Here is a 27,740-nt window from a genome sequence, read left to right on the forward strand (position 1 = left end):
TAGAAAGCCTCAGAGCCATTATGGTTCCAGAAAGGATAACTTAAGGAAGAGAGCTCATATCTTGACCTCTGGGGTTGAATACCAGTAGAATTATCAGAAGTGTGAGAAGGGTAGAGAGCCTGCGTGTAAAAGCATATAAAAATCGACACAAGCTTCTTTTCCTCTCATTTGTCATCTGTTAGATTTTGAAGATGTAACTGAATTTCTCGAAGAGGTCATTGAAGCCTTGATATTGGATGAGGAAGTGCGCACATTTCCAGAAGTCATGATTCCAGTGTTCGATATTTTATTGGGCCGAGTAAAAGATCTAGAACTCTGTCAGATCCTGTTTTATGCATATCTGGATATTCTTCTCTATTTCACTAGGCAGAAGGATATGGCAAAGGTAGGTTTGAAAGTGATACATACGCATTTGCACTGGAGATTTAACGCTTTATGGGTCCCTGTCCTGAACGTGCCGTAATATTACCTGTTGAATTAAAAAAAGATACATTGGTTGGTGTATGGACTTGACTCTTTGAGATCCTCTCACCCCACTACCTTTATCTCCTCATACAGACGAATAAGTAGGACTTGTTTTCTCCTTTAGGTTTTTGTAGAGTACATTCAGCCCAAGGACCCTAGCAATGGGCAGATGTACCAGAAGACCTTGCTGGGAGTAATCCTGAATATCTCCTGCTTATTAAAGACTCCAGGTGTAGTAGAAAATCACGGCTACTTCCTGAATCCATCTCGTTCCAGTCCCCAGGAGATCAAAGTGCAAGAGGCCAACATCCATCAGGTGGAACTGTTTACCACTGTCTCCCAGCCCCCTAATCCTAGGTGAAGTCGCGTTTCCTCGGGAAGCAGATGCAGATAAGGCCGCTTGAGCCTCTTTGGGGAAGCAGATCAATCTGCTTGGCTTTCTACTGTAATCACATAAAGAAATTGTCCTCTTTTCAGCCCAGGCTCAGGGCAGAGGAGAAGCCGGTACACAGTTTAAGAATAAGCTGCTGCGGCTCTTTGCGCGGTGCTGGGGCCCAGCCACTTCCCCTCAGCCCCTGCTGTTGACACCAAGCTGTCTCTTACGACCTGGGCTCCTAAAATCTTCCAACTGAACTCCAGCATATAAACCAATTTTTTTTCCTTTTCTTCCTTCCACCAATGTCCTCCATTTGGGCTTCTTAGTGAGAATTCCAGCAGAGGTCTGGCCAACATGAGGCAGTAAGTGGTTGACCCATTTAGGCAGGAATTGGCAAATCACTGCAGTGGCCAGATCCGGCCTGCCACCTGTTTTGGTAAATAGTTCTGTTGAACACAGCCTTGGCCGTTCATACGCATGTTGTTTATGGCTTGATTTTATGCCACAGTGGTAGAGTTGGAATAGTTGCCACAGTCAGCATATAGCTTGCAAAGCCAAAAATATTTATCATCTGGCCCTTTGCGGACAAAAATTTACTGACCCCTAAAGCTATGTAAATGCTGTCTGCAGTTTGGCAGCTCATCGGGGAATCAATCTCTCATAAATGCTCAGAAAGAAAAAAATTTTTTTAATCGGAACTGGGGTATAAAGCAAAGGGAGAGTGAGAGAGAAGATTAGGATTAGGATATTTTTGGAAATTGCCAGTAGCTAAGGTTTGGGAGAAACAAATACGAGGATTGTGAAACTGGAATGTTCTGTGGTTGTGTTTTCTGGTTAAACAGTTCATGGCTCAGTTCCATGAAAAGATCTACCAGATGCTGAAGAACTTACTCCAGCTCTCTCCAGAAACCAAACACTGTATCTTGTCCTGGCTTGGAAACTGTTTGCATGCAAATGCAGGCCGCACCAAGATTTGGGCCAATCAGATGCCAGAAATCTTCTTCCAAATGTATGCCTCGGATGCCTTCTTTCTGAATCTGGGTGCTGCTCTCCTGAAGCTATGCCAGCCGTTTTGCAAACCCAGATCCTCTCGGCTCCTCACCTTTAACCCCACTTACTGTGCCCTGAAGGAGTTGAATGATGAAGAACGAAAAATTAAAAATGTGCACATGAGAGGTAGGGGGGAACTGGGCTTCTCAAGATGTGTGCACACGCGCGTGCTCGTATGTGTATGTGTGTGTGTAACATCTAAGACATCACTTTTATCCGTTTTCACAAAGGTGCCTCTTTCTCAAGACGAGGCAAAAAGCAAAGCTACTATAAATTTTAGGAAGACAGATGTCTAAAATGGTAGTTTTTAGATATTGTCCTTTCGTTAGATTTTCTTTCTGAATTTAGCAGCCTTTGGGTATTAATTGATTCATTCTTTGTAAAAATAATAAAGCGCAGTCACTGTTTTGTCTTTCAACTCAAAGCCTCCAGAAGAAAGCAGATATATGAATAGATAATCATAATACGGATAGGGCTAAACAGTGGGGGCACAAAGGAGAGAGTGAATAATAAATTCTACAGAAGTTGGAAATCTTTGTGGCCGAGTCTTGAAAGATGAGTTGGGTTTAAAGTACAAAGATACAAAGCTGTGAAAGGCTTTATTGGGGAATAGTGAGAAGTTCAGTGGGAGTGCTAGGTGGGAAAGGAGTATGGGAATTTGCAGGAAATGAGCCTAGGGAGGAAAAATATCGGAGCCAGTTCGGAGAAAACTCAATGCAGAGAAGTGAAAAGAAGAAAAACAAGTCACTCAAAGTGAATAATTCTTGAAAAAAAAATTAAGAACTCCTCTTAATTTTGGTGTATTTCCTCCGTTTTATGACTCTTCTAATCCTAAAAGCAATATATAGTCAACAGGAAATAAATCTGGAAAATCACAAATAGATAGAGATGATCCACTGTTATCACTTGGCAATATTGACAGTGTTTCCTTCATTTGTTTTTAAAAAGAAATTACTAGGAAAAAAAAAAAAAAAACTCTCATTGTAGCAGTATGGAAGTTAAGCTAGAATAAGGGGACACTGGATACCCAGGACAAAAGTCTGGGGCAAGTCATTTACTGTTCCTTTTACCTTCTTTGAGGTTTGGACAAAGAGACTTGTTTGATCCCAGCTATGCAGGAGCCAAAGTTCCCCCAGAACTACAACCTTGTGACAGAGAACCTTGTCCTGACCGAGTACACCTTGTACTTAGGATTTCACAGGTAACTGCTCTAATGTCATTCAAAAACTGTTTCGTGGGGTTACAAACCAAAAGGTTGAAAGTGAGCCTCACTTCATTCTAAAGGCTCCCATTAGGATCTAAAAGGAACGGGGTTTTATATGTACTTTGTCGTATTTATGTGAATTGCCTTTGTCCAGATTACTTTACTTTACTTTTCATTTTTTACTTGCTACGCTAATTAAAATTAAAGACACTAGTATTGTTCACTGAACATGAAAATTTTTTAGAAGATTTATTTCTTTATTTTAGAGAGAAAGAGAGCAGGGGAAGGGGCGAGGAGGGGTGGAGAAAGAATCCTCAAGCAGACTTCCCAGCTAAGCGTAAAGCCTGACTCAGGGCTCCATCCTACAATCCTGAGATCATGACTGCAGCCGAAATCAAGAGTTGGACTCAACCAGCTGAGCCACCCAGGGGCCCCCAAACTTGCAAAAAATTTTTTTAAGATTTTATTTATTTAACAGAGCACAAGCAAAGGGAATAGCAGGCAGAGGGAGAGGAAGAAGCAGACTCCCCCACTGATCAGGTAACTCTATGTGTGACTCGATCCCAGGATACTGGGATCATGACCTGAGCCAAAGGCAGAGCTTAACTGAGCCTCCCAGGTGCCCCGAAACTGGCAAATTTTTAAATCACTATCTTCCTATTGTGATCTGTGAAAGTGGAATTCTTTTAACTTTTCACTGTCTGCTCTTGAATTTTCATTACTTACTACTCTTGATGAAAAAGACCAAGCTCTAGTCTGTGATACAGAGACAAAATTGACAAAATTAAAGAAATGTTTGGGGCTCGAGCATATACACGCATGCACTCTCTCTCACTCTCTTTAAAATTAAAAAAAAAAAATTTTAAAAGAAGAAGAAATGAAATGTTTATCAGGAATACCAATAAGATCAGTAGGACCACAAAAGATTTATGTATCAAAGATCAAAAGGATTCTAGAAGCATGAAAATGTAAGAACTAGAGTTCTGGTTCTGGCAGGCCACACACCATTTTGTGATTGTTTCTGTCCTCTGGTTTAGCTGAACATGACTGCAAGTTTAACTAAGGAAGTTGTTAAAGGGGCACCTGGGTGGCTCAGCCCTTAAGCATCTGCCATCAGCTCAGGTCATGATCCCAGGGTCCTGGGATTGAGCCCCACATCGGGCTCCCTGCTCAGCACTGCTTATCCCTCTCCCACTCCCCTTGTATGAGTTCGCTCTCGCTGTGTCTCTTTCTGTCGAATAAATAAATAAAATCTTTAAAAAAAAAAAAAAGTTGGTACAGTCCTTAGGAAGAGGTACTGAGAATAGCAGTTATTAATGTCTTCTCAGGATATTTACATTGATTGGCACAGAGGATTTTTTAAAACTCAGTGAATTTCTAGAAAAATGAAATTCTGTCTTTATTAGTTTTTCTATCCCAGTCATCAACATTTTAAATGACAAAATAGGTAACGCAGCATATGTTTAACCTGCTCAGCCACCGACATTCAGACGTAGAAATGACTGTGTCATCTAGACTCCCCGTATTGGCTTGCTAACCGTAGACATTGTCTACAGGGCCAAAGAAGATGACTTTGGACTGTATCCATAGAGACAACTATCCGTAACATTGAATTACGGGGCTTCCTTTCATTAGAGAACATTTGGCTGACCCTTTGTAAAGAATAATGTAATTTTATATTGAACAACAAAGGACTAGAAGCTGTTTCTTAGGTTGCATCCCAGGAGGCTACCAGTTTATATGTGGTCGTTACTAACTTAGAGTCCTTCTCCTCAAGCTTTTGTTCTCAACTAACCGTAGAGAAACTGTCCGTATAATATATCCAGGTACAATCATTGCAACTGTGCAGTGTCAGACTATCCTGTTGGGCTCTCTTTGTACTTTATCTAATCGTTACTTATTTTACATGGTAACAACCCAATCTACACCCTCTTCAAGAAAGCTACTGGTCTTTGGATGGTGCTTTCATCTAAAGGCTGCTATTTATAGTTAGTGTCATTTATGTCAAATACTTGGTGACGTTTTCCCAGAGCTATAACCCCTGCCCCTGTCCTGTCAGTAAGTTGTGCGAGTGCCTTCTGTGTCACCACATTCGCAGCTCCCTATATCGTGAAAGAGGATACTTGGATAAATAAATGAGGGTTTGTTTTTCTGGAGCAATCTGTACTCAGCTGTCCTGTATGAGCCTCCTGACCCAGTCTCTTCTTCTTTCTTGGGGGCAGGTTGCATGATCAGATGGTAAAAATCAACCAGAACCTGCATCGGCTGCAGGTTGCCTGGCGAGATGCTCAGCAAAGTTCTAGCCCTGCCGCTGACAACCTTCGTGAGCAGTTTGAACGGCTGATGACCATCTACCTTTCTACCAAGACTGCCATGACGGAGCCCCAGATGCTACAGAACTGTCTCAACTTGCAGGTGTCCATGGCTGTTCTGCTCGTCCAGCTGGCCATAGGCAATGAGGGCTCACAGCCAGTTGAGCTAACTTTTCCGTTGCCAGATGGCTACAGCTCTTTGGCTTATGTGCCAGGTAAGCGGGCTCTTCCTTGGGAACTGCCTATTTATAGCTAGCTAAGTTTCACCGGGTCACTTCGGAAGTTTAACCATCAAAGTACCGGTCCTTAATGATCACTCAACTGTTTTTGGAGAAATAACTCGAATTTATAGATAATATCTACTGGTCAAAGGATGGGGGAACCAACAGCTTTTTCCTCAGCCTGTATCCCCACTTCTGTGTGTATCAGAAAATAATCCTCAAAGGATTAAGTGCTGCCAGGGTTTTCAGAGCTGTTAGTTTTAGCATTAATATTGTTTCCATTGTCCATCTTCTAAATTTATCTGTCCGGCTCTCCCTGTGCTCTTCTTTAGGGGAAGAAAAACTGTGATCCCCTGTTGGTTAAGGAGATTGTGTATGTAGGTTTGTTGGTGAGGAGTTGGCACATGCTGTCTATTAGAATCAGGTTGTATGTTCTTGATCACCGTATTGGTCATCTGTTGCTAAATAACAGATCATCCCAAAACGTAGCACCTAAAACAAATGTCGTCTTACACGTATTCTGTGGGTCAGGAGTCCAGGAGTGGCTTGACCGCATGGTTCTGCCTCTGGGTCTCTTCGTGCGGCTGTGGCCGAACTGTCGGTCAGGGCCACAGGAATCTGAGGCCTTGACCAGAACTGGAGGATCTGCTTACAAGCCAGGTCATGTGGTTGTTGGCAGACCTCATTTGTTTACTGGCCCCTTTTCCAGGTCACACAGATCTCTCCCTAGTACTGTTCGTGATATGGCAGCTGGCTTCCTTGAGAGCAAGGAAGCTATAGGCTTTTATAACCTCACCATGGAAATACATATACCATTGCTCCTATATGCCTATCCTCTGGGCGAGTGTAGGGAGGGACACACAAGGACATGAATACCAGGAAGCAAAGACAATTGGAGGACCATCCTTGAGACGGATGACCAGAGTCATCTAATGTATTCATCTTTGTTGGAGATTCTTTATCCATCTAAAGGGTTATTTAATGCACAGTTAACCTTGAGTGTGAAATGAATGTCTATCAGTGTACCTTTTTAAGTTGCACTGGTGTGTGAACAGTATTTTGTGTCTCTGCTATTTTCATATTGAATTGGATAGAAATAAAAATTGACTTACCCTTCCTTTTTTTTCCAAAGACTTTATTTATTTGACAGAGACAACAGCAAGAGAGGAAACATAAGCAGGGGAAGTGGAGAAGGAGAAGCAGGCCTCCCACCGAGCAGGGAGCCCAGTGCGGGACTCAGTCCCAGCACCCTGGGATCATGACCTGAGCTGAAGGCAGACACTTAATGACTGAGCCCCCCAGGCGCCCTGAAAAATTGACTTACCTTTAAAGGAGAGTCTGCATTTATGACCTTGTCTCCATTCTTAGTACCTACTAAGACATTTGGGACTTTTTAACCTTCATTAGGTAGAGCAAAAGGGAGGAATTTCAATATTGCTTAATACAGAAAGTCAGATGTTTCACTAATTGCAGTAAATGTTTTCTTTTTCAGAATTTTTTGCAGATAACTTGGGCGATTTCCTCATTTTTCTCCGCCGCTTTGCCGATGACATCTTGGAGACATCTGCCGACTCCCTAGAACATGTTCTTCACTTTATTACGATTTTCACTGGAAGCATAGAAAGGTGAGGTGTTGGAAGCTTGGCTCTGATACCACTTAGAGGTGCAGAGCATTCAGAAAACTTCTCAACCAAGAACACACAAGCCTGAATCAGAAGGGCTTGCCTTCAGAAGTGGGGTTAACACTAATGAATCACCTGACCGTGCTTGCGGCTAGCTGGAAATTCCCCGTCTTGAGAGGCATAACAAGCCAAGGACTTTGCCTACAAAGAATCCAAACGTGCTTGTGAGAGAACCAGTGGGAATTCCACTGCAAGTGGCTGGTTAAAATAGTTACCTTAATGCCAAAAACCTTACCAGTGCAGGTAGTTCTGTATGGTCACAAAGTTTACCCTTAACGTTCTGAGTTGCATGAGCAGTCAACACAGGTAAATGCTTTCACAGCTCATCTTCTCATTCAGAGCTTCTGCTCCCCTTTCTCAGAGATGCTCACTGACCTGTAGAGTTGCTTCCCTGGAGTTTTTGGTGTCAGGCCAAAGGAAACCGTGTGTGCAAATGGAATGATGCGCAATGCCCTGAGCCGTGTCAGTGAGAAGTAGGTAGAAGCCAGTCCTTCCCTGAGCTGAGCAGACCCAGGGAGAAGTCATGAGCCAACTAGGATTTATCAGGCACACGTGCTGTCCAGCGTCAGTAATGTAGAACTGCAGCCTGACCCTGGCCCTCAGGAAACTTAGAAAGGCAGGTTTCTCCTTGATGAAACTGTCAGGGAATGTAAGCAGTAAACAGTAGATTATTATAGAAGAGTAAACAGAATGGCTAGACATTATAGAGAAACTTGAGTACTCGTCCTCATACTTGGCCGGCTGTGATCTCAAAAGTTAAATGATGTTGTACCCTACATTACCCACAGAAACTGACAGCCTGGACAAGACAGAACCCTCTTTTCTCTTCCAGCAGTGGTTCCTCATGTGGAGAAAATTGTCATCAGTTTGAGAGTTAACTTTTCTACCTGCTCAACTGGCTTTCTGTCCTTTGTGCAGAATGAAGAATCCTCACCTAAGGGCCAAACTGGCTGAGGTATTGGAAGCAGTGATGCCCCACCTGGACCAGACGCCAAATCCCTTGGTAACCAGTGTGTTCCACCGGAAACGTGTGTTCTGCAACTTTCCCTATGCAGCCCACCTTGCAGAAGCGCTAATCAAGGTGTTTGTGGACATTGAGTTCACAGGTAAAGCAGTCCAGAACTGAGAAGCAGATCCCTAGTGGAGTCTCCTAGCTTGATCAGTATTTAATGTCAGAAAAATAGCATCAGCCATCAGTTATGGAATATCTATGTGCCAGCCTTGATGCTAAGTGCTTTTCTTACATTGTTTCATTAATTTGTCACCATCTGGCAAGTTTTACTACATCATCTCTGTTGTACATATAAGGACATGAATGCTTGAAAAGATAATTTGTCTGTGTCATACAACTAAGTGGTAGAATCAGGCTGATTCTGTCTCCCCTCAAAAAGAAAAACAAGGGTGGAGGCGTTGCCTGGGGTGGATCAGTTGGTAAGCAGTTGACTTTGGCTCAGGTTATGATCTCAGGGTCCTGGGTTGGAGGCCCATGTCAGGCTCCACTCAGCAGGGAATCAGCTTCTCCCTCTCCTTCTGTCCCTCCCCCAACTCTTGCTTCTCTTTTTCTCTCTCTCTATCTCAAATAGATAAATAAAATCTATGGGGATGCCTGGGTGGCTTAGTCAGTTAAATGATTACCTTCGGCTCAGGTTGTTATCATAGGGGTCCTGGGATCGAGTCCCACATCAGGCTCCTTGCTCTGTGGGGCGCCTGTTTCTCCCTCTGCCTGCCACTTCCTCTGCTTGTGCGTGTGCATACACTCTCTCTCTGACAATAAAAAGAATCTTTAATTAAAAAAATCTAAAAAGACCCACATACTCTTACCAATTTTATTACATGCTTGATTTATGTTCCAGCAAAGTATCCTGTTCAGTTACAACCTATGTCTTTTTTCTTTTTCTAGTGGGGGTTGGGGAAGGGCAGGGGAAGAGGTAGAGGATGAACCTTAAGCAGGAGCCACACCAGTGTGGAGCCTAGTGCGGAGCTCAGTCTCACAACCCTAAGGTCATAACCAACTGACTCACCTAGTCACCCCAACCCTAAGTACTTATTTTTATCTGCTTCAAAATTGCTGAGTAGTGGGACAGTTCTTTTTTCTTTTTTCTTTTTTTTTTTAAAGATTTTATTTGTTTATTAGAGAGAAAGATCACAAGTAGGCAGGCAGATGGGGAGAGGGAAGCAGGCTCCCCACTGAGCAGAGAGCCTGATGTGGGACTTGATCCCAGGACCCTGAGATCATGACCTGAGCCGAAGGCAGAGGCTTAACCCACTGAGCCACTCAGGCACCCTATCTTTTTTTTTTTTTTAAGTAAACTCTGTCTCCAACATGGGGCTCAAACTCACCACCCTGAGATCAAAAGTAAACTGTACCCCATCTCAACCAGTAAATAATATATGTTAGGCACTTATACAAGACCCCTTTTAAAAGAGATGTTCTAAATTAAAAAAATAAAAGTTTTCCTACCATCAGGTGATAAATACAGTTAACATTTAAAGAGATATTTAACATTGTTCTGAGTGCCTTTCCTATTTAAGTCTTGGTTTTGTCACTTGCTCACCTCTGAGCCTTAGTGTCCTCATCTATAACATGGGGTGAAGTGACAACTAATGAAATAGTTCATGTAAATCTTCCTAATACATACACAGTCACACAGTGAATCACTGCAGTTATCTCATTATATGACCATTTCAACCCTTCACATGCGATTCTAATTCCTGTTTTATTTCTGAGCAAGTTGAAGTTTAAAAATATTAAGAGACTTGAAATAAGTGGAGCCAAAGGGAAAACCTATATATTCTGACTCCAAATCCCATATTCTACTTTCATTATATGACCCAAGCTACAAAGATGGAGCAGTTCCTTTGATTGGTCAAAACAGTATAAGCCTCAGGTTTTTAGCCCCTGACCTGATTTTTCAGGGTTACTAAGAGCCAGTTCATCTTGCAGCTGGAATGTTGTCTGTGAGGAACGTGGAGGTTACTTAATATCCTGTTCAGCACGTGGCTGTCACTGCCACAACAGTCAGTTTGGAGGCCTCATTCAGAGTCTGATAAGACTTGACATTTGGATATGGAAGCATTTGTTTCCCCTGGCTTTTAGTGGACAGCTTGGTCCTTGTCCTTTTCTGCATGTGGCATCTTTTATGTCTGTCTCCCTCTTTTCTTTTCTTTTTTTTTTTTTTTTAATTTTTAATTTTTATTTATTTATTTATTTGCGAGAGGGCACAAGCTGTGGGGAGGAGGCGGAGGGAGAGGGAAAAGCAGGCTCCCTGCTGAGCGGAGAGCCCGATGCGGGGCTCGATCCCAGAACCCTGAGACCACGACCCGAGATGCAGGCAGATGCCTAACTGACTGAGCCACCCAGGCGCCCCGTCTGTCTCCCTCTTATTCTGTTAGTAAGGACATAAGTAAACACTTGGCTGTCATTCTGGGCCTTTGTAAACTCCCAGGGCAGATATTACCAGTAGTCTTGACACATTCAGAATAAAAGAAAATGGCTTCCCAGTCATAAACTCTTATCTTTCTCTAGTAGCACCACCTTTGCTGGGTTTTTGCTCTTACCCTATTCCAGGAGACCCCCATCAATTTGAACAGAAGTTTAATTACCGACGTCCCATGTATCCCATCCTAAGGTACATGTGGGGAACAGATCCCTATCGAGAGAGCATTAAGGTGAGAGAGTTTTTGGTGAAGCCAAAGCTGAGTTCTCTGAGTTTTACTTCAGATATGCCCCACTGAGTTGTGGTTCGGTACTAAAATGGTTTTGTCTTGGGCTGGGACTTAACAGGATTTGGCTGACTATGCCTCTAAGAATTTAGAAGCCATGAATCCCCCGCTTTTCCTCCGCTTTCTTAACCTGCTGATGAACGATGCCATCTTTCTCCTGGATGAAGCCATACAGGTAAGAATAAGTAAATTAAAAAATTTTAGGGATGCATGGGTGGTTTAGTTGGTTAAGCATCTGCCATCCTCTCGGGTCATGACCCAGGGTCCTGGGATCGAGTCCTGGACTGGGCACCCTGCTCAGTGAGGAGCCAGCTTCTCCCTCTACCTGCCATTCCCTCTGCTTGTGCTCGCTCGCTCTTTCTGACAAACAAATAAAATATTTAAATAAAAATTCTTTAGGACAGATTTAACTGCCCTTATCAAATAATAAATACATACTTTTTACCTTCAGATTAGAATAGAGCAGTCTTGGGACATCTGAGTGGCTCAGTCAGACTTCACCTCAGGTCACAGTCTCAGGGTCCTGGGATCGAGTCCTACATCAGGCTCCCTGCTCAGTGGGGAGCTTGCTGCTCCCTCTCCCTCTAACCCTTGCCCTTCCATTTGTGCTCTCTGTCTCTCAAATAAACAAATAAAATCTTAAAAAAAAAAAAAAAAATGTTAGAATAGACCAGTCTTTATGCCCATAGTACCAGTTTGGACACCAAAAATTTGTGAGAAGTAATATACCATGAACCTTGCCATTACAGAGGTTGATAGATATTATTACATTAGAGACCAATATCAAGGGTCATTGAAGCCTCATAAACTTGGGCAATAAAGTGGAAAAGAAAGCTAAAACTAAGGTAAACCGGCATGATTAATCATGCTAGCAGGACAGAAGGAAATCCGAAGACCTCGCGTTTGGTCAGTAACTTTCTTTCTTTTTTTTTTTTTTTTTAAAGATTGTATTTATTTATTTGAGAGAGAGACAGTGAGAGAGAGCATGAGCGAGGAGAAGGTCAGAGGGAGAAACAGACTCCCTGCGGAGCCGGGAGCCCGATGCGGGACTCAGTCCTGGGACTCTGGAATCATGACCTGAGCTGAAGACAGTCACTTAACCAACTGAGCCACCCAGGCGTCCCTGGTCAATAACTTTCAACCATTGTCCATCCCAACCCATGAGTAACAGTGACTCACTAAGGCAATGATTCTTATTCCCTTCCTGAAAGATTCTGATTTTCGTGCCACTACTTGATAAAAACTCTCTGGTTTTGGTTATTTTTTCATATAAACACTGCAGGTCACCAGACTCTTCACCTATCCATAGGCTCTTACATCTTTACATTTGAAACGTGTGTTTCCCAAAGTCTTCACCTGGATGCCTGTCACCAGCTTCAGTGCATCATATCCTTACTCGTTCCTCATGGAGCTGCTTTTTGCTCATATTAAAAACTCCCCTAGGGGGCGCCTGGGTGGCTCAGTTGTTAAGTGTCTGCCTTCAGCTCAGGTTATGATCCCAGAGTCCTTGGATCAAGCCCCACAGCGGGCTCTCTGCTTTGGGGAAGCCTGCTACTCCCTCTCCCACTCCCCCTGCTTGTGTTCCCTCTCTAGCTGTGTCTCTCTGCCAAATAAATAAATAAAATCTTTAAAAAAAAAAAAAAAAAAAAACTTCCCTGGGGTGCCTGGGTGGCTCAGTTGGTTAAGCGTCTGCCTTTGGCTCAGGTCATGATCCCAGGGTCCTGGGATCAAGCCACGCATCAGACTCCCTGCTCGGCAAGGCTGCTTCTCCTTCTCCCTCTGCCTACTGCTCCCCCTGCTGTGCTCTCTCTCTCTCTCTCTGTCAAATAAATAAATAAATAATCTTAAGAAAGGGGCACTGAAAGAAACCCACTGGGTGGCTCAGTGGGTTAAGCCTCTGCCTTTGGCTCAGGTCATGATCCCAGGGTTCTGGGATCGAACCCCAAATGGGGCTCTCTGCTCAGTGGGGAGCCTCCTTCCCCCTCTCTCTGCCTGCCGCTCTGCTTACTTGTGCTTTCTCTCTCTGTGTCAAATAAATAAATAAAATCTTAAAAAAAAATTAAAAAAATCTTAAGGAAAAAAAGTTCCCTTATCGGTGGTGACCGCTGTAAGAAAGCTAAGGCAGTGGCCCAAAGGGGCATGAGGCAGGTAAGCCATGCAGGTGGCCTGTGGGATAGCCACAAGCTCCTCATACTGATTTGCAGTCCCCCAGTAACATACATACAGACATACGTAGGTACATACATTTATTTATTTGTTTATTAAGATTTATTTATTATTTGACAGAGAGAGACACAGGGAGACAGGGAACACAAGCAGGGGGGAGTGGGAGAGGGAGAAGCAGGCTTCCCACTGAGCAGGGAGCCCAATGTGGGCTCAACCTCAAGAACCTGGGATCATGACCCGAGCCAAAGGCAGATGCTTAACGGCTGAGCCACCCAGGCACCCCAGTAACTTGTATTTAATCTGTGAGGAGAGTTCTTGCTTTTTTCATAGTCCCATACTTCTTGATTTTAGATAGGCTTTCATGGAAAACACGAGCAAGTCCTTTAATAAATAGACCCTTCTGAGCAAGAGCTCTGTGATACAAAGAATGACACCAGATGGCATTGTCATAGGACTGCAAGAATGATGAGAAGTAGACAGTTTTTAATATTTATGCTTCTCCTTCCAGACATCTTGCATATTTGATAGAGCTTTGTTTTTGAAAGGCAGTTTGGGGTTTGGTTTTGTTGGGACTTTTGGAGGTTTTGGGGTTGTTTTTTTGTTGTTTTTGTTGCTTTTCATTTTTTAAGAAGGATTTGTCCCTTTTTTTCATTTCAGCCTGTTTATTTTTGCCTGGATTTCAGACACGATACTATTTATCCTCCTTTCTATTTCAGAGACTATAATACTCACATGGAACAAATTAGTAAAACAAATCTATATAGAACCTCAGCCCTATGCTGAGAAGTAAAGGCTCACATTTCTTACATAGTCCCCCGTTTTCCTGGTTACTAAACTAGATTTTAGGGATGTCTGGGTGGCTCAGTTGATTAAGTATCTGCCTTTGGCTCAAGTCAGCATCCCAGGGTCCTAGGATGGAGTCCCACATAGGACTCCCTGCTCAGCAGGGAGCTTGCCTCCCCCTCTCCCTGCCAGTCCCCATATTTGTGCATGCTTGCTCACTTGCTCACTCTCTCTCTGACAAATAAATAAAATCTCTTTTTTTTTAATTAATATAAAGACAAACTAGATTTTAAATAGAACGGCTTAAAAATAAATAAATAAATAAATAGAACGGCTTAAGGGGCTGGGTGGCTTAGTTGGTTGAGCATCCAACTCTTTAAAGACTTTATTTATTTATTTGACAGACAAAGATCACAAGTAGGCAGAGAGGCAGACCGGAAGGGGGGGAAGCAGGCTCCCTGCTGAGCAGAGAGCCTGATTCGGGGCTCGATCCCAGGACCCTGAGATCATGACTTGAGCCAAAGACAGGCTTAACCCACTGAGCCACCCAGGCGCCCTGAGCATCCAACTCTTAATTTTGTCTTGGATGGTGGGGTCGAGCCCCATGTCACACTCTGCGTTCAACAGAGAATCTACTTGAGATCTCTCTCCCTCTGCTTCTGTCCCTCTACCTGTTCTCACGCTCTTGCAGATAAATAAATTGTAAAAATTTAAAAATTAATATAACCACTGAAATATCATCTTCTCTTCAACTGTACTTTCTTCTCTGATACATTTCACCTCTGGTTTCTGTAGTATTTGAGCAAGATAAAGATTCAACAGATTGAGAAAGACCGAGGTGAATGGGATAGTCTGACTCCAGAAGCCCGCCGAGAGAAGGAGGCCGGCCTACAGATGTTTGGACAGCTGGCACGTTTCCATAACATCATGTCCAATGAAACAATTGGTACCCTTGCCTTTCTGACATCAGGTAAGGACAAAGCACTGTGTTCCCAAAAAATCCAGTGGTCAGGATCTGCTTCATTTGAGGGATCAGCCCAGCTGAAACTAAGAAGTCAGACTCTGGCAATAGTATTCTACACAATCTGAGAGGGAAATGAACCACTAGAGAAGCTTCAAGAAGGATGATGCCCAGGGCGCCCAGATGGCTCAGTCAGGCATCCAAATCCTTTTTTTTTTTTTTTTTTTAAGATTTTATTTATTTATTTATTTGACAGAGAGAGATCACAAGTAGGCAGAGAGGCAGGCAGAGAGAGAGAGAGAGGAGGAAGCAGACTCCTCCCCGCCGAGCAGAGAGCCCGATGCGGGACTCGATCCCAGGACCCTGAGATCATGACCTGAGCCGAAGGCAGCGGCTTAACCTACTGAGCCACCCAGGCGCCCAGGCATCCAGCTCTTGATCACACAGCTCAGGTCTTGATCTCAGGGTCATGAGATCACACGACCACATTAGACTATGCGTTGAGCTCCACACTGGACAGAGAGCCTACTTAAAATTAAAAAGAAGATGCCTGTTGAAATGAGAAACATTCACCCTCACACAGCTTGCCAGAAAGCATAAGTTAGTATAATTTTTTTTGAGAACAAGTTAGCCATATAAATATATCTGGGGGAGAGTGTGTGTATTAACCTGAAAACATTCTTGAACTCTGGTTAAATGTGGTAGATCAAAGACACTTACCTGTACTCCCTCTCAAGCTACAGTATCCAGTTCGGTAGCCAGTATCCAGTTCGGTAGCCACTTGCCACATGTGTTTATTAGGCATTTTTTTTAAAGATTTTATTTATTTATTTGACAGAGAGGGATCACAAGTAGGCAGAGAGGCAGGCAGAGAGAGGGGGAAGCAGGCTCCCCGCTGAGCCGAGAGCCTGATGCAGGCCTCGATCCCAGGACCCTGAGATCATGACCTTAAAGATTTTATTTATTTGTTTGACAGAGAGAGATACCACAAGTAGGCAGAGAGAGAGAGGGAAACAGGCTCCCCGCTGAGCAGAGAACCCAATGTGGGGCTTGATCCCAGGACCCTGAAATCATGACCCGAGCCAAGGGCAGAGGCCTAACCCGCTTAGCCACCCAGGTGCCCCAAGACTTAGTAGTTTTTTGTTTTGTTTTTTTTTCATGCCATAAGTTTATTTACAAACATATTGAGTATGCTGAATTCAAGAGTTTGATCCATTTTTCAAAGAGACTGCACCTCTTAAAATGTTCCTTTCCACATCTGTTTGATTGGTCAATTAAAACATCCTTACTTCTTAAGCAGTTGATGTCTTACTATAAAAAAAGGTGCAGCAAATCCAGGTCCAAAGTACAAAGTCATCATAACTAGTAATCGCCACTTGTTTTCCACTGAAAATGGCAAATTCTTCCCTGGGCCCTCCTCATAGTGGCTCCTACGGACCACAGAGGTTGTAAACCTCCGGATGCTCTGTCCCAACATAGCGCCGTTGGAGGTTCTGCGAAAAGCGCAGAGCCTGAGACGGTACAAACGGCAGCACCCCCGACGTCCTCCTCTTTTCACGACCTTGCTCCTCAGCGCGTAGGAGCCGAAAGGGAAGAGTAGTTTGTTTGTTTGTTTTTTTAAGATTTTATTTATTTATTTATTTGAGAGAGAGACAGTGAGAGAGAGCATGAGCGAGGAGGTCAGAGAGAGAAGCAGACTCCCCGTGGAGCTGGGAGCCTGATAAGGGACTGATCCCGGGACTCTGGGATCATGACCTGAGCCGAAGGCAGTTGTCCAACCAACTGAGCCACCCAGGCATCCCAGTATCTTTTTTAAAAAGTAAAATATTTCTTCTTAAAAATATTCTTAAAAAAAGGAAGTAAAGGGGCGCCTGGGTGGCTCAGTGGGGTAAAGCCTCTGCCTTCGGTTCAAGTCATAATCCTGGGGTCCTGGGATCAAGCCCCACATCGGGCTCTCTTCTCAGCGGGGAGCCTGCTTCCTCCTCGCTCTCTGCCTGCCTCTCTGCCTACTTGTGATCTCTGCCTGTCAAATAAATAAATAAAATCTTAAGAAAAAAAAAAGGAAGTAAAATATTTCTTCTTAAAAAATAATAATTTTTTATTGATTACATATGAAATGATAACCAAGAATCGCCAGACATTTGAGGAAATCTCCAACATGAAACACAGATACTGGATAAAAAAAAAGTTTGTTTTTTTTTTAAGATTTTTTATTTATTTATTTGACAGAGAGAAATCACAAGTAGATGGAGAGGCAGGTAGAGAGAGAGAGAGAGGGAAGCAGGCTCCCTGCTGAGCAGAGAGCCCGATGCGGGACTCGATCCCAGGACTCTGGGATCATGACCTGAGCCGAAGGCAGCGGCTTAACCCACTGAGCCACCCAGGCGCCCCGAAAAAAAAAAAGTTTTTTTAAGATTTTATTTATTTACTTGTTTGTCAGAGAGAGCGAGCACACACAGGCAGGCAGAGTGGCAGGCAGAGAAGGAGAGAAGCAGGCTCCCTGCTGAGCAAGGAGCCTAGTGCGGGACTCAATCCCAGGACCCTGGGATCATGACCTGAGCTGAAGGCAGTGGCTTAACTGACTGAGCCACCAAGGCATCCCTGGATAAAAACATTTTTAAGAGCTGTTTATAATCTCAGAGGAATAAGAGAAGATCTAGCGTCCATAAAACAAGAACAAAGAGGCAATAAAAGGTACTCTTCAAAGAACAAGAAAGAGATCTTGGATACTGAAAATAAAGTTTAAGTAATTTTTACCTGTCAGTAGAAGGGTTAGAAGATCACATGAAGGAGCTCTTCCATGAAAGTCGAAAAGAAAGAAGAAGTGTTGGAAATTAAAATGGAAAGGATAAGAAAACAAAGGATCAATCCAGAAAGTCTCAAAAGAGTAAATGGTGTGGAGGAAATTACCAAAGAAATAATACCAAAAATTCTCAAAAAATAAAAGCCTCTTATTTGAAAGTGCCACCATGTGCCTGGCACAGGGACCTTTTAAACTCTCACTCTGAGGTGACTTTGTGACATTTCAGGAAATCAAGGTAAAGAGAAGAGCCTAAAATGTCCCAAGAAAAGTCAGCTAATGTCCAGTGTTTTAAGTATAAAATGTCTTCGATTTTCCCAACAATGACATTGGAAGCTGGAACATACTCCTCATGGAAAATAGTTTTTCAGCCCAGAATGCCATAACCAGCCTCACTGTCATTTCTGTTTGAAGGTGAACATGAGGACATTTTCAAGGGTGAAGGCATCAGATTTACTTCCAGTAGAGCGTTCCTTGAGAAGTTAAAAAAGATATATTCCAGGGGCGCCAGGGTGGCTCAGTGGGTTAAAGCCTCTGCTTTTGGCTCAGGTCATGATCCCAGGGTCCTGGGATAGAGCCCTGCACTGTACCCAGTACCCTGAGACCATGACCCAAGCGGAAGGCAGAGGCTTAACCCACTGAGCCACCCAGGCGCCCCCAAAAGTGAAATCTTAAAAAAAAGACAAGGGGCACCTGGGTGGCTCAGTGGGTTAAAGCCTCTGCCTTTGGCTTAGGTCATGATGCCAGGGTCTTCTCTCTGCTCCGCGGAGAGCCTGCTTCCTCCTCTCTCCCCCTGCCTGCCTCTCTGCCTACTTGTGATCTCTGTCAAATAAATAAATAAAATCTTTAAAAAAAAAAGATACATTCCATCAAAGTGAGAGAGTAAATCCAGAGGAGGAAGGTGGAATCCCATAGGAGACAAAGAAAGTGTCCAGGATGGTGGTAAAAGGAACTTGTATGACTACCATGCAACAGGCTGATAGAGCAAGGAGTCCAGATTGAAGTGACAGATGGGAGCTTCCAGAAGGAGCATTTCCAAAAAATACAGAACTGCTAGAAATGATCTTATTGAGGGGGCGCCTAGGTGGCTGTCATTGGGCGTCTGCCTTCGGCTCAGGTCATGATTCCCGGGTCCTGGGACAGAGCCTTCAGGCTCCCTGCTCTGTGGGAAGCCTGCTTTTCCCTCTCCCACTCCCCTTGCTTGTGTTCCCTCTCACTCTGTGTCTCTCTCTGTCAAATAAATAAAATCTTTTTTTTTTTTTTTTTAAGATTATATCTGTTTATTTGACAGAAAGAAAGAAAACACAAGCGGACAGAGTGGCAGAGAGAGGGAGTGGGAGAAGTAGGCTCCCCACTGAGCAAGGAGCCCGATGCAGGACTTGATCCCAGGGTCATGACCTGAGCTGAAGGCATCGGCTTAACTGACTGACACCCAGGTGTCCCATAAATAAAATCTTTAAAAAAAAAGAAAGAAAGAAAGAAGGAAATCCTATCGAGAGTTTTACATTTCTGGTGGAGAGGCTAGAAAGATTTAGTGATTGGTACTCTGAAAATAAGCAAACAGATTTTTACAAAGTTACATTAAAAAGTATATATATTACCAGGGTGCCTGAGTGGCTCATTCGGTTGAGTGTCCAACTCTTGGTTTCAGCTCAGGTCATGATCTCAGGATTGTGGGATAGAGCCCCGCATTGGGTTCAGTGCTCAGTGGGGAGTCGGCTTGAAGAGTCTCTGCTGCTGCCCCTCCCCCCACTCGCACACCTGCTCTTTCTGTCTCTCTCAAATAGATAAATCCTTTTTTTTTTAGTATATATCTTATTTTATATATGTAATCACTAGGATACTATATGGCTCTGCTGTGAGTGATATTTTTACAATCTTCATGACATAAACTAAATTATTTAACCAAAGATTTTATTAGATACTGGGATTTCTATTTGGAAGAGAAGGACAGGAAATATGAGCTAAACTCTCGTCAGTAGTGGAGTCAATAGACTGACTAAAACTAAAACTAACTTACCAAGACAAGGCATGTGTTAATGTATTTTTTTTTTTAATTTTTGGAGTTTATGTCCTGTGCCCTAGCAATTCCTTACAAAATCATTGTAAGGAAGTAGTAACTGCAAAATATGTACATAGTGAAGTTAATAAGTGAAATGGTGGGGCACCTGGCTGGTTCATTCAGTGGAGAATATGATTCTTGGTCCCAGGGTTGTTAGTGTGAGCCCCACATTGGGTGTGGAGTTTCCTCAAAAATAAAATCTTTTCTGGGAGTCTGGATGGCTCAGTGTGTTAAGCCTCTGCCTTCGGCTCAGGTCATGATCCCAGTGTCCTGGGATCAAACCCCTCATCAGGCTCTTTGCTCAGCAGGGAGTCTGCTTCCCTCTCTCTCGGCCTGCCTCTCTGCCTACTTGTGATCTCTGTCTGTCAAATAAATTTAAAAAATCTTCAAAAAACAAATTTTAAAAAATAAAATCTTTCTTGTGTAAATAGATATGAGATGTTTATAATAGAATGTCTAGCAGTAAAAATAATGTCTAGCAATAAAGATAAGTAACACATATTGGGAAATTGTGTGGCCATTAAAAAGAGGAGGAAGAAGAGGAAAATTTTTTTTAAAAAGTACAAATCATTGCTACCCTACAGAACTTTGTCTTATGGAAAAGCTTATAAATCTGGACTCATACTGTAGAAACTAGCCATGTGTGGCTGTTGAACACTTGAGATGTGAGGTCAGTGTGCCTACGAAACTGAATTTTGAAATTAACTTAAATAGACACATCAGGCCAGCCACTGGCTATCATGTCGGACAACACAGGGACGTATATTTACCAAAATGGTGAGATATTTATGATACGGCTAATGAAAAAGTAAGTTATAGAATATATACATGCAATCATTTTGTTTTAAATATATGTATGTTTGTAAATATGGACAGAAAAGCTAGAAGGATGTATTTGAAAATGTTAACAGTGTTTATTTCTGGGTGGTAGTTTGATAATTTGTTTTTGCTCACCAATGTTTTGTGACATGCCTACAATGAAAATGTATTACTCATATAATTTTTAAAATATTCCCCAGAGGTCTCCAAGTGAAACTTTAAGACCTAATAAGTGAAAGATGGCTTATAGGTTGAGTTTTCACAAACTGCCTTTTTTTCTAGAGATCAAATCACTCTTTGTGCATCCTTTCCTGGCTGAGCGCATCATCTCCATGCTGAACTACTTCCTGCAGCACCTGGTTGGCCCCAAGATGGGGGCCTTGAAAGTCAAGGACTTCAGTGAATTTGACTTCAAACCCCAGCAGCTCGTATCAGATATCTGCACAATCTACTTAAATCTTGGGTACCTGAGATTTAATTGGGCAAGCCAGAGGGAATGCTGATGTTCTAATTTGGGGTTTTGATAATGGAATGACTGGTAATTATGTGGAAATAGAAAAGAAATGGTTCATTTCTAGTTGGTTGATGAAAGAATTTTATGTAGTTTTAATCATGAAATTTTGTCTGACTTCTGGGACACTGTTTAAAATTTTCAGCATTCTGCCTGTATCTGTGCAAAGGTAAACTTTAATACTTGTAACCAGTGTTTAGAAAAGCAGTAATCTTTTTAAGGTTACGGAAGACTTGATAGACTTCCTTCCTAAAAATTAGAAGAAATCTTTCTATATCAAAAGAACATTGATGGCATGTAAGAGATGGGGAACCTTGTTCCTCAGGACCTTTCCTCTGATGCTCAGTTTCTTTCTGATGCTGACCTTCCAGGGATGAGGAGAACTTCTGTGCTACGGTGCCCAAGGATGGACGTTCCTATTCCCCAACTCTCTTTGCACAGACAGTCCGAGTCCTCAAGAAAATAAATAAGCCCGGGAATATGATTGTGGCTTTCAGCAACTTAGCAGAGAGAATCAAGGTAAGGCAAGGAGGATTTGTTTATTAACTTACTCAGTAGAAATCACTGTGTTCACTCAACTGTTCTGCTGGTTACCCTATTTCAAGGGGTGAAAAGGGTATTGCCTTGGGACGCCTGGATGGCTCAGTGGGTGGCTCTCTGCCTTGGGGCTCAGGTCATGATCCCAGGGTCCTGGGATCGAGGCCTGCATCACGCTCTTTGCTCGGCAGGGAGTTTGCTTCCCCCTCTCTCTGCCTGCCTCTCTGCCTACTTGTGATCTCTCCCTCTCCGTCAAATAAATAAATAAAGCCTTTAAAAAAAAATGAATTCCAGTTAGTAACATACAATGTTAGTTTCAAGTGTACAAGACTGTAATTAAAGAATTCCATCCATCACCATATCATCGTATCATCACTACCATATTCTTAATTCTCTTTTCAACGTGAAAGGGAAGAACAGAAAATTGATTTAAGAAGCTTCTACTAGGAGAGAAGAATATACAGCCTTTTGTAGACTGTTTCTGTACAGTGTTACCAATAGACTTGAAAATCTATATTGTTAATGCAAAACTTTTTCAGATAAAATTCAAGATCAGTTGTCTTTAGTCTTTTGATTTGTATAGATTTTCTTTTTTTTTTTTTTTTTTTTAAAGATTTTGTTTATTTATTTGACAGAGATCACAAGGAGGCAGAGAGAGGGACAGAGAGTAGGGGGGAAGCAGGCTCCCTGCTGAGCAGAGAGCCCGATGTGGGGCTCCATCCCAGGACCCTGAGATCATGAGCTGAGCCAAAGGCAGAGGCTTAACCCACTGAGCCACCCAAGCACCCTAGATTTTCTTTGTTCATTATATTTGTAGTTAGGAGTTGGCTTCTATGGGAATAGTAATATATTTTGTAGATGAAAATACTATCTTAACATTCAACTAATCCCCTTTGGTGGAGTTTGACAGAGCTCCATTAGTTACAAAGAAGGAAAAATCATGGCACGGGCTCTAATAATAGAAAACCTTCCTTATTTAAAAAAAAAAAAAAGAAAGAAAGAAAACCTTCTTTGTTAACATGCATGTTCCCTTCACTGAATTACTTTTTTTATTGAGTTGAGCTCCATCTTGCCTAGAGCTTAGCCAGATGGGTCACTGAGGAACTAGAGTCATGAAGGGATCAAAATGTTGAAGCTACTTTTAAACTCCTCCCATACCTGTTTGTACCTAAAACCAGAAGCTGCTTTTCATACACTGACTGCATGAGTGACTCTGCAAATAACTCTCTTACCACTGTCCCCTTTGCAATGATGACATTTACAGTAGGACTGCTGCCAGGAGGATCTTGTGTGTGATAAGTTTCTTTGTTAACACTTAAACCCATCTCTGGTCATGACTGCCAGCCGCTGAGCCACACTGAGGTTTGGGAGTTGGGGTTGAATGCTCAGCTTGCTTTTATAACATCCCTGGCCTCTTTAGAAAATAAAGCTGAGAATCCAGGCACCTGGGTGGCTCAGTCATTAAGTGGCTGCCTGCAGCTCAGGTCATGATCCCAGGGTCCTGGGATCGAGCCCTTCTTTGGGCTCCCTGCTCAGGGGGATGCCTGCTTCTCCCTCTCCCACTCCCCCTGCTTATGTTCCCTCCCTGTGTCTCTTTCTGTCAAATAAATAAATAAAATCTTTTTTTTTTTTAAAGGCTGAGAATTGCCATTGTTACTCTAAAGGGTCCTCAGTGACCTTTTAAGGTTATAATCACTGAGTATTTGGAATTCAGCTGCTCTGTGAATTCACCTTAACGACCAGTTGTTTGTGCTTAGTCTCTAGCTGACCTCCAACAACAGGAGGAGGAGACCTACGCAGACGCCTGTGATGAGTTTCTGGATCCCATCATGAGCACACTTATGTCTGACCCTGTGGTGCTGCCGTCCTCCAGAGTCACTGTGGATAGATCCACCATTGCCAGACATTTGCTCAGGTATGCAAGTCCCAAAGAGCAGCCTCAAGACAATAGACGTGTGTGTTTGCTCTCCTTTTTCCCCAGTTCCTAATACACCCAGGATGTGATTCATATTGTTGATTTATAAATGAGTTAGGGAGGCATTTCGGGAGAGGTATATCAGTTGACTGTTAAGGATTTAAACATCCAAAACGGGACACTTTGTTGAGAAATGGTGGCCCTAACCCCTTACCTGCTCCTTCCTTGAAGAAATCATTTCTATCAGATGTTATAAATTATGAACCTGAAGACTTGAACTTGTTTTGTGTTTAAGGTGTAAAAATATGAGAAGTTTGTTTTGTTTAAGTCCAGTATACACTGTAGCCATCATGCATAGGTTAAGCCAGCTTCTGCTGCTGTCTCACTCAGCCACGATGGCCATCGAATCCAGCTGGGGCCTGCTGCGTAAGGTTGACATGGGTACTGAGAAGCTCTTCCTATTTAAAATGAAGTTCTATAAGTTGACCCAAATTTAAGGGAATACGATTTTTTAAACATTGCAAAAGGGAATTTTCTACTTTGTGGTATTTGGTATTAAGCATTCACTACACGCATAATGCTTTAGTAGGCGATCTGTCTTTTCCAAAATGTCAGTGAAAATTTATATTTTATTGTGGCCTCAGGATACAGATAGAAGATAGAATCAGCTCTTGAAGTATACTGTAAACCCCCTTACCTGTCAGGAAGCCATAATCTGTGTTTACTTGTGCAGCAGTCAGCTAAGTAAATCAGGTGTCATTCTCCAAAGCTTTATGCCCTAACACCTTAGACTGTTCGAGAGACTGTCAGTAACACTACCAGCAGCTCTCTACGCTGACGTGAGTGTGCAGGCTCTCTGCAGTCCAACCAAGTATGATCTGAGTAGCAATGTGAAAATCAAGTTTGTTAAGTAACAGAGAGACAATTTGCGAAATAATCTGCAGAACCCAGGAACCTCCTGAATCACTCTTTCTCTCGTCTCGTCTCCTTTCTAACCTCAAGGCAGCGCCTGACTCAGACTTACAGCACGTCCGGCTTCATTCTCAGAGGGAGATGGGCCCGCTTTTCTAGCTTGGGCTTTGGCGGTTCGAGCTTACAGAAATAACCACCTTCCCTTTCTCTCTCTCTGTCCCAGTGACCAAACCGATCCCTTTAACCGTAGTCCCCTCACCATGGACCAGATCCGGCCAAACACAGAACTAAAAGAAAAAATCCAACGGTGGCTTGCAGAGAGGAAGCAACAACAAAAGGAGCAACTTGAATAAATACTGTGAACTAAACAAACCAAAAACAACCAACCCCAGAATGTAGATAAGCAATTGTTTGTGGTTTCTCTCCTTTTGGTTCCATTCCTCTTTCTTTCTTTCTTTCTCTCTTTCTTTCTGTTTTTAACTAGAGAACTGCTCTTGCTGAAATTATGACAATTTAGATTTATTCCTAAGAATTTTACAGTGCTCTCCTGGCTTGCAGGAAATTATGCTGATTATAGCAGCACCAAGTTTAGAAATGACCACTCATTTGTACCCTTTGTTCTCTCTTCCTACTCTTCATTCTTTTCCTTCCTTAAGTTATATTAACTTCAACTATTAAACCTTCCTGCCACCTTACTGTTGCTCTGTCAAGAACTGCTCAAATACCTTTGGTGAGCCCAGCTTTTAAGTATATGATGTCACATATTTTGGTGACAGGTGACACCATCAGAAAGTCCTGTGTCATCGAGGTATTTACTGGTCTTCATGACCTGGATGTCGGCCCTTTTCTTGTTACAGTTCTGCTATATTACAGAATAACCTTTCACACAAAAGCAGATACCTTGATTTGTTTGAGTCGGCTTTTGAATAGAATAGATGAGATTTTCAAAAAGGAATCTTCATGCAATTTCTGTTGGTAATATTTAATTTTGTATTATCTCATCACTCAGAGATCCAGTGGAGGACAAACATTCTCCCCTAGGGCTGTCATCACCACAAAAAAACTTAGCTTCGTAATATTTTTAGGATTGGTAGGACAAACGTGAATATTTGATAATTCAGAAAATTCTGAAGTGAAAGAAAAAAGGCTGTTAGGCCCTCTTTATCTTATGGAAATCTGTTGCCACAACAACTAGGCTTGAGTGGAAAAGTTAGGGAACAAATATTATAACCATCAAAGATGTCATTTTGAGACAGTTATCAACAATATATTTCAGTAATATAGACACCATGTGCATTTTTATATTGGTCTAGTGTAAACTGAGTACAACTTTATATTGTCTCTTCCATGGTAAGATGTATGCATTGTGTGGCCATGTTTACTGACACACTCTAGACAAAATTCTGAGACTATAACATGTATATAGTTAATGTTTGTTTGGGCTTGTGACCTAACTTCCAAGAGCTGCGTCTAACTCAGCCTTAGGTCATCAATTAATAAAGTAGGAATTTGAGCACAACCTTGTCCACAGCTGTTTTAAATATCCACATAGCCCCCTGGAGTTAGTAAGCGGATGGGTCCCACTTTTGCAAGTTGAGCTTGCAGCTCCCTACTCAGTTGCACGGCTTACCAAATGCTAAGTGAGGCACATTCTCCTATGGATTATGTCACTCTCCCTGTTAGCCTAAAGGTATCGTAAGTGACAAGGGAAGTGAAAGGATCTAGAAACAGGGGTCACTTTCATCTTTAACCATGGCCTCTTTCAAGTAAGATGGTAGTTTTAGGATATTCTAGCACGAGTTGCTCTAAGCAGTCCTTAATGTGCTTTTGATGGCATCACTTGGAAAACCTTACATCAGAGGGCATCCCACACTAGGTATAAAGTAGATGTTGCCTATTGCTGTGCTTAAAAATGAAAAAGGAGTCTAGGACTCTTAGAAATGCCGAAATGTAAGATTCAATGTGCACCTGGGCGTTTAAGGCTTGGGTTACCAGGATTTGTTTATTTTCTTAAAATGAGCTTCATTTCATATTTATTATCCTCCTTTACTTTTCTGAGAATGAATTGTGTATAAATTAGCTTCTGTCTACTTAAAATTATCTTCCAAACCCAATCTAATGGGATGTTTTCATTTTTTTTTTTTTAAGTGGGGAAAACACCAGTTTTATAGGAGGAAATTGGAGGAAAAATGGGCACAAAACCTCAGAAGGCAGCTGTTCCCAGCAGCTTTCTAATTAACAACCTCTATGCTGCCTCTTGTATCTGTGTCTGTATTCTACGTCTGTGGTCTTCAGATTGTAAGCCTTTCCTGGCAAGCTTTTTTTTTTTTCCTAAAACTTTTTATGAATGGCTACGGCACCATTAATGCTGCTGAGTATCTTTAAACTCATCACAAAGGCAAGTGTATAGCTTAAGGCCACTGTTGGTAAGGAAACCAAGTGTCCTCTGTGCCTTTTTTTCTTTCCTTGAAGTAATTTAAGAACATCCCAAAAATGAGACTAAAAAATTATCATCTTGGTGTACACCATGGTGCGTATATGCGCTTGGAAGCTTAAAGAGATGTTTTGTTACCTGGAACTCAGAAACAGCTCTAAAATCTGTTAGAGCAGACTTTCTGATAAACCCAGTTTTCCGTGTTGGCTTTGCTGGAGTATGATAGGAAAATGAAGACTCTTTATCAGCTCTGGTATTGCTTACCAAGAGGGTGATAACTCAACTTGGAAAATTATTTAAGTAGGCTTTATCAAGCAATCTTGGTTTGTTGTTGTTGTTTTTTTTTTTTTTTAGTATAGTTTGTAATGGATATGTAAAAACAAACATTAAAGGTTTTTTAATGGTGCAGGTGAAGGTGCCAGTTGCTATTTGGTATCACAGTCTACAAAAGCTTCATTACTTTCTTTGATGCTGGTTGCTAAGCAGCCATTGCCCAGAGCATAAGTCTACTGGGTGCCTTTACAAGCCAGAGAGGCTGATGCTGCACTGTTGGTGTCATGTGAGGAAATAATGCACATGCTCTGACTGCTACACAGGAAAACCTAGACAAAAAAAAAAAAAGAAAAAGTACAAAATAAAACAACAAAAAGGTTGATTGAAATAAAATTTGATCAACATAACTGTACTTTGAAACATTCCAGGAAGGTTACTTCTTGTCAAACTTGCCTGGGGGTGTTTGTTCAAAGCTTGTATTTAATAAATGAACACCTGACTTACAACCTTTGTTATCACTTCCTTCATTACAGT

At 42.3% G+C, this 27,740-nt stretch overlaps 2 protein-coding genes across 2 annotated transcripts in view; one reads left to right on the forward strand and one right to left on the reverse strand.

Annotated features, from left to right (window-relative positions):
* Nucleotides 1–27,573, forward strand: part of UBE4A (ubiquitination factor E4A) — a 41,672-nt gene extending 14,099 nt beyond the window's left edge. The window contains exons 7-20 of the mRNA XM_032360425.1: nt 183–385; nt 590–781; nt 1,684–2,017; nt 2,972–3,092; nt 5,318–5,622; nt 7,121–7,253; nt 8,229–8,416; nt 10,879–10,979; nt 11,095–11,208; nt 14,778–14,952; nt 20,907–21,087; nt 21,507–21,654; nt 23,430–23,587; nt 24,723–27,573. Of these exons, the coding sequence (XP_032216316.1) occupies nt 183–385; nt 590–781; nt 1,684–2,017; nt 2,972–3,092; nt 5,318–5,622; nt 7,121–7,253; nt 8,229–8,416; nt 10,879–10,979; nt 11,095–11,208; nt 14,778–14,952; nt 20,907–21,087; nt 21,507–21,654; nt 23,430–23,587; nt 24,723–24,852 (2,483 nt within the window). The 3' untranslated portion in view covers nt 24,853–27,573. The remainder of the gene's footprint in view (nt 1–182; nt 386–589; nt 782–1,683; nt 2,018–2,971; nt 3,093–5,317; nt 5,623–7,120; nt 7,254–8,228; nt 8,417–10,878; nt 10,980–11,094; nt 11,209–14,777; nt 14,953–20,906; nt 21,088–21,506; nt 21,655–23,429; nt 23,588–24,722) is intronic.
* Nucleotides 16,092–16,534, reverse strand: LOC116600282 (cytochrome c oxidase subunit 7C, mitochondrial-like). Its single transcript, XM_032360431.1, has one exon. It carries the CDS (start codon nt 16,418–16,420, stop codon nt 16,229–16,231), a length of 192 nt encoding a protein of 63 aa, XP_032216322.1. The 5' UTR covers nt 16,421–16,534; the 3' UTR covers nt 16,092–16,228.
* Nucleotides 27,574–27,740: the final 167 nt, after the last annotated feature.

The sequence above is a fragment of the Mustela erminea genome, chromosome 9 (genome assembly GCF_009829155.1).
Source record: "Mustela erminea isolate mMusErm1 chromosome 9, mMusErm1.Pri, whole genome shotgun sequence".
NCBI classification, from domain to species: domain Eukaryota; kingdom Metazoa; phylum Chordata; class Mammalia; order Carnivora; family Mustelidae; genus Mustela; species Mustela erminea.

What these genes read in the sequence shown, in the direction of transcription:
- LOC116600282 (XM_032360431.1), bottom strand. Translation starts at nt 16,420, where the DNA reads ATGTTGGGACAGAGCATCCGGAGGTTTACAACCTCTGTGGTCCGTAGG.